The following is a 7053-nucleotide window of genomic DNA, read 5'->3' on the forward strand; positions in this document are numbered from 1 at the left end:
CAGATTTTCTGGTATTCATTCATCAATTACTCTTATGCAATGCAAAATTAATTTCATCATGTTTCTATAAATATATGTACATAGTGGGTTTCTGCAGTTCTTTTAGATTGTCATGGTATTGAGATTAAGATGCACTAGCTTCTTATTGTTTAAAGCAACAATTTTGAACCAATTTCTGATTCAATGAAAACCAACTTTCTGTAGACTGTTATCATTCGGAGTTGATGACATTTCATTTCGTATGTTAAAACTAGAATATTATTTGCTTCAAGTGCATCACTTTAATACATTATAATATCATTGACTATGCTATGTTTATCAAAATTCAAGCATTTCCTACAGAAACTGCCACTGTGTTTGAAGGCCATTGAGAGTCATTTTTGCTCGCCCCATCTTCCTCCTCGAGTTCATCCGTCTCCCAAAGGAAACTTGCATATGCTCCAAGAACATAACTGAAAATGAAAGAAATAAAAAGAAAAAGAAGGCAATGAAATATTAATTACCAGCAAAAGACACCCAAAGCTAACGATGGTCTGCAGTAAAAGAAGGCAGTTTGATGTACCTGTTTGTAGGAGAGGCTTCAACTGCTCTCTCGAAGTAATTTAATGCTTTATCATAGTCATGATGAAGCTCCCACACCAATTTTGCATATTCTGATAGCAATTCCCCATCGCTTGGGTCTGCTTGGATGCCACGGTAGTAGTATTTCTCTGCTCCTTGGAGGTCTACTTTGGACTGTCGGCGTCAACAAACATGAATATCAACATCTCAAAACAATGCTAGTTGCTAAACAAATGGTTTCTAAGATAAAGGAGCATTTTTCAAACAATCTCAGCACAGTGCAACCTAGTGATCAAAATTTCAAATAGTGAGCTGAATGCTCGCCCAGAAAGAGTTGGAAACTTCTTCTATCTCTTAATTATCGGTGACCAGTGCTGAAACTTCAATCAAAGTCTTTTGGTGGCAGGTATTAGTCATGTAAAATGATCTCATTGTGATTAAATACCAAAAAATAGTCTCACCTGTTGCAAGAAACGAGCGTAGTTTTTCAGAAGCAATGGATCGACAGGATTCTCCTTGAGCATCTTCTCATAATCCTCCTGCATATCACTCTCACTAGTGTCAGCTACCGGTTCAATTCTTTCTTTGGGGGATGAACTATCAACCATGTTGCTGCCTTCTTCCCCTGATATCTGCAGATAAACAGGACATCAGACCCTATACATATTAGCTCTGAAAATACAAAAAGACTATGCAGGGAAGAGTAACAGCACCATAGTTTGATCCTCATCATTCAGTTCCCACAGGAACTTAGCTCGTGCTGCAAGAATATCGCTGCCGATTAAGAAAAAGAAACATTCAGTTCATCTGATAGTAACACTAAAGTTGTCACTCTTGAATTCAGGTCAATATCCATATTGAAGAAGAACATCTGCAATAATTTGGTTGTTGAGGTAACTATTTCATTACTCTATTGTCAAATGAATTCAACCTGTTATTTGGAGCAACAAGAGCTGCACGTTCAAAGTAATTTGAGGCTTTAGCTTGATCGTGATGGACTTCCCAAACCAACTGAGCATACAGCATCAAAGTTTCACCATCTTCAGGATATGTTAATGTAGCTTGATAGCACTGTTCCTCAGCTTCATCGAGTTTTCCCTCAGACTGTCATCACAATATCAAAAACACATGGTATTGACTACAATTTTTAAGATTGCTCTCAGAAGATTCTTCGCAGGTATACACAAATTGATAGAACAACTTCTAAAACAAAACCAAAAGAATTTGTCTCTCTGCCCACAGACAGAACAGATCCAGCCCTCACTGTCTCACTTCATAACTTAAGAATTCGAAAATCAACTCGAGAGAGATTCTGAAAGAACAAGGAGTTCAAAACAAACCCAGGAACATAATTTTTGCAGAACGGCCAGAAATTCAATGCATCAACCAAAAATTGATGGTTAACATTTATCCAATTCATGAAGATTGAGCAGTACATCACAATGAAATACAGATGAAATTAAAACCTCTGAGAGGAGTAGGAGAAGTTACCCATAAAGACTGCACATAGTTCCTCAGAAGCAACGAATGATCGACTGAGTGCGGCTCGTCCACCATCTTCTCGTCAAAGAAATCAACAGAATCATACCCACCACCAAGACCAGAGGCATCCATTCCAAGCCCCGCCGCTAGATAGAGCGGAGGACTGGCGGGTCTCAGGTTAACCTCGCCGTCGTCAAAACCTCGATTCGTAATCGAGTTGAGACCATCCTCATCTTCCATTTCTTCCTCTTGAATCAACCCCATAGTCTCTTTAGAAAAACTGAAATCATTACTAATACTACCCAGAGCTTCTTTGTTCACTTCAATCATGATACCCTTTTCAAATGCTTCTAACCCAATTACTTGTTCTTGATTTTCATCATCAGTGTATATGGAAAACGAGGCCGTGGAGTGCAACATTGAAGCGATTGATCTTTCTTTCTGCTGCCGAATCACACTCAAATCAAATCCCGAGGAGCTTTGAAGAAAAAGAAAACTTCTATTTAAAAATCATTAAACGGGATGGTGGATTTCAGTGGAAAGTGAAATTTAACAAATTTCTCTTTTGGGGTAATGGAAACAAGTTTTTGTTTTGTTTAAAGAGGACAATCCCACTTTTGAAAGAAGGGTGGTTTTTATTTAAAATTGAGACCGATAAATATAGAGACCCATATAAGTTTATTGGAATCGATGAAATTGGTACTATGTGATAAATATGGATAGAAATTTGTCAATATTTACAGTATTTTTTCTTTATTATTTCTATAAATAATTGAGCGATATTTTAACGTATTTTTTCTGGTTGTAACATGTTGGCTAGTTAGATTTTTATATTGACAAGGAAATTGGGTGAGAAAGAGCAAGATGCATGTGACTGGATATTTCAAACACTTTAATAGTCACATGAAAATAATATATTATTAGATGAAAAGGGAAAATCTAAATATATTACAGATTTTTATGTTTATATATTTATAATTAACTTTTTCCCCTTTTGAATAGAGTATCAGAGGGAAGAGGGATATATATTTATAATTAACCAACTTGGTATAGCTAGTATGTATAAAAAAATGGCAAAACATCAACATAATTCAACAACAGTTAACACATATTAGAGACTCTTTTGGATTGACTAAGAAAAAAAAAATATTTTTAAAAAAATCATTTCATTTAAACACTTATTAAATACGTTTAAACTAAAAACACTAATGTGTTTTGTTACATTTTCTCAGGAGTATTTTATATAAACGTTTGTTTGGTTTGCTATTGATAGCTTGTAGAAATACAAGTTATTGCAGCCTTTTACTTAGAATTATGAGGGTTGATGAACAGAACATGCGTTGATATTGCTAAGAATTCAGGTGGAATAATGAATTTGTGTTGAACAGTACTAAAAATCCTCGCTAACCCTATATCATGTGTTATCTTGCGTCAAAATGTCTATTTTGTAGTTGTCGCAGGAGTTGATCTCATGCGTTGATCCCAAACCATCGCAAAGTTGATCGCATGCATTGATCTCAATGAAGAAAAGTTGGTCGCATGAAATGCTGCAACTACAAAGTGATAGCCATGATAGAAGGTATGATCCCGAATAGTGGGTGGAATGCATTGATCCTCCAGGAAAAACAATCATGAACACATACCTTGGGAGTATCAAAAAGATAAGATCATGATGACATTCTCACCTACCGCGTTAGTAATGACAGTGATTAAGAGCGGAATTATCAAAGTTGTCGACGTTTAAGCTTTATAAATAGAGCCTTGAAATTCAAATTTAAGCATCCGGGACTCTGGCTTGACAGATTCTTGTGATCACAGACGAGAACATGAGTAGAAATTCTTTAAGAGTTCTTCATTACCACAACTTCCTTCAATTGACGACCGGAGCTTCGCCGGAGATAGAGTTCGAGAGAGACTACTCCATCGCCTATCCATTGCACCACCGGCAGTCTTGACACACGTCTGATGGAAGCAAGAGATTGCCTACATCTAGCCTTCCACCTCTTTTCTCACCTCGGTATTGGATTACATTTTGGCTTAAGACATTAATACATTTTATCATCAATGCATCTCGTTAATTCCTTCAATATCATTTTCATCATCTTCTTCTACTTTATCATCTTTTTCTTCCACCACAATTAGTTAAGTGCAGATTACAAGAGTTATCGCATACTTAATCATGCGGCATAGAGATATGATGCATGTAGCAAACCATCGAGAGGTGTGCATTACGCGAGTATAGTGAATCAATCTTGTTTGCTTCGTGCGAAGCTATCACACTGCTTTTCTTTGAGCGGAGTAGCTATAACCAACTGTCTGAGAGGGTAAGTAGTGAAACTTACTAAGCAAAGCAAGCAATGTTCCTAGAGATAGGAATAACCTTATGCTCAATGCAACTATGCGTTATAGAGATATAGAGCATGTGGCTGACCACCGAAAGGTGTGCGATGCGTTAGTGTGGCGAGCTGGGATTACCCTTGCGACCAAACTTAAGGACTTGGTGATATCTCCTCCACAACTCTACTTCTCCATGCATCTCATTACGTGTTAACAGTTGCTGCATCTCTATCGATTCTCATAGTTAAACTTCAATTATTCAGTCTGTTTAGCTAGGAGTAGGAGTAGCGCATAGTTAATCAGCTTATTTCTTTTTCTTTTTATTTTCCGCCTCAAACACATTACTTTACATTCATCTTTTAGCTGTGAATCCCCATGTTCGACCTTGGATCATCCTGAGAAAACTTGTGACAAGAACGCATGACCATCAACGCATATCGATTAACGCAAACAAAATTATTTTCCCCAACAGCTATATACTCGAAGAGTTCTCTGTTAATGTCAAATTATCAAAAATGAGAATTATTAAACATTATAAATTTTTCTTTTTTTAGCATAATTGGTCATTAGAGTTTGCTATTAGAGATAATTATTGCAGTTGGTAGCTAAAGCATGTCATTGGAAGTGGTCTTTGTCAGAGAGGGTTGTCAGAGTTGGTCTCTGGTGGTGGTCATTGAAGATAGTTGTCAACCTTTTATAAAATGACTTTTTTTTTTTTTTAAGATAAACCATTGAAATTTTAAACTAAACACTCCTTAATTCTCTTGATGTCGAAGTTCAAATTTTTGTATTCAACTTATGCTAACAAAAATTACAAACAATTATATTAAGTGGAGGCAATAAAGGAAGGTGAATTAAACCTCCGACCTCTTCAATTAGAGTGCATGTCAATACCACTGAACTAAACTTATTTTGACAAGATTTTTCTCATCCAAATATTATGTGCATGGCCTTAACTCTTATTTCTTATATTTTTATTTTAAAAAGACAAATCATATAGTTTATGCAAAATAATCTCTTTTTCATAAATTAAGCAAGCAATTAACCTTAGAGTGTTTTTAATAACTTTATGATATACTTTATGCAAAACAATTCTCTTTCAAGTAATTGGTTCCAAATGAGAGCAAGTTAAATTGTTTTGGCTAGCCTTTATAAATGAATAAACATCCTTGAGGATTAAGATATATCATATCTTATAGCAAAAATTGGAAATGAAGCAAAGGAGAAGTTCATTCCATTGCTCTATTCAAACAAAAACATATTATTGTGATGACCATTCATTATTTATGTGACATTTTCTATGTCTATATATTGCAACAAAATTGTTGAGATATAATTCAACCTCTTATATCATTTATTTACTCATTCATATATTATTGTTGAGATGGATGAGTAATAAGGTTGAAAATTAAAGTTTTATAATCGTTATTGTTTGTGTAAACTTTATCGATAGTATTTGATATTGTTGCTTTTAAGAATACTAGTTTCACAATACGTGCACTGCCCATGGCTAGTAATATTTAAAATAGTATCATGTAATAACATATAAATATATTTACAAATTAACTTACTATAAAACGTAGAATGTACCAATCGAATTTAAAGTTTTGTCTTTTATTATTTTAAATATTTAGATTTGCTTTTAAATCTATATAGCTCTATATATAACTGTATTATATTTTAGGTCAACCTTGATAATTAATTTAAATGATGATTTTTAAAATAATTCATATTAAAAATGATAAAACGGGGAAATCCTTACCATAGCTTAATTTAGTTAAAGGATTATATATCTTTTCTTTTAATTCACCTTGTAAAAGTGAATAAAATAAAATATTTTTTTATTTAGTTGTGGCTAATGTTTAGCACTAAGCTTTCAAATATATACTCAAGCCAATTTACATTTACATTTTTGGATTTATTATTAGTAGTTAAATTAATATTTTTAAAAGATGGAAAATGAATAGTTTCACATCCTTTTTATGGTCCACTAAAATTTTCCAATTATGTTAATTTCAATTAATTTTTTCTCCAACTAATTTTTTTTAGTATATTTGACCTAATTAATGGTTCATCCGTAAAAAAAGGTGAGTGATTGGATTTTGGTGGAGCATATATTAAAAAATAATCTAAGAAATACTAAATGGGTAAAATTAAATCTAAACGATCTTCTCTATTTTCACTTTTTCGATGATCTTTTAAAATAAAGATTTATTTCAAACCATATAGTTATGGTTCAATCTATTCCATACAGCCTAGAAGTCAAAATTTTAGTTGTACGTTTTATGGAAGTTAGTTTTTATATTAAAATACAATGCAATATATAAAATAAATTTAAAAGAATGAATATGGAGTAAAACAAATCGAAGGAAATTATGTATCCTATGAAATCTAATCAATTTTATTAGGGTGGGTTGTTATATTTAAATACAATTCAATAAGATGAAATCAATTTTAAAAGAGTAAAATTTGGGTAAATAATGTATTCTATGAAATCAAATGAATTTTATTGGATTGTATAATATTATAAAATATAATGCAATGAGATAAAACAAATTTAAAAAAATGAATGCTAGTTATGACAAATATGTTGGATATCATGTAATGAGTAATCTATGAAATCAAATAGATTTTATTGAAGTGGGTCTTCATACCTAAATACATTATTATCCT

At 33.1% G+C, this 7053-nt stretch overlaps 1 protein-coding gene across 1 annotated transcript; it reads right to left on the minus strand.

The window, feature by feature from the left end:
* Positions 1-145: 145 nt before the first annotated feature.
* Positions 146-2713, minus strand: LOC120092966. The gene is made up of 6 exons (XM_039051238.1): positions 2053-2713; positions 1493-1665; positions 1275-1335; positions 1023-1193; positions 563-735; positions 146-452 (listed from the first exon to the last, which is right to left on the minus strand). Exons 1-6 carry the CDS (start codon positions 2461-2463, stop codon positions 326-328), a joined length of 1116 nt encoding a protein of 371 aa, XP_038907166.1. The 5' UTR covers positions 2464-2713; the 3' UTR covers positions 146-325.
* Positions 2714-7053: the final 4340 nt, after the last annotated feature.

The sequence above is a fragment of the Benincasa hispida genome, chromosome 1, assembly GCF_009727055.1.
Source record: "Benincasa hispida cultivar B227 chromosome 1, ASM972705v1, whole genome shotgun sequence".
NCBI lineage: Eukaryota > Viridiplantae > Streptophyta > Magnoliopsida > Cucurbitales > Cucurbitaceae > Benincasa > Benincasa hispida.

What these genes read in the sequence shown, in the direction of transcription:
- LOC120092966 (XM_039051238.1), bottom strand. Translation starts at nt 2,463, where the DNA reads ATGTTGCACTCCACGGCCTCGTTTTCCATATACACTGATGATGAAAAT. An exon ending in CTTGTTGCTCCAAATAACAG is followed by an intron (nt 1,336 to 1,492) that starts GTTGAATTCATT and finishes CTTAATCGGCAG; the next exon opens with CGATATTCTTGCAGCACGAG. An exon ending in ATGATGAGGATCAAACTATG is followed by an intron (nt 1,194 to 1,274) that starts GTGCTGTTACTC and finishes GTTTATCTGCAG; the next exon opens with ATATCAGGGGAAGAAGGCAG.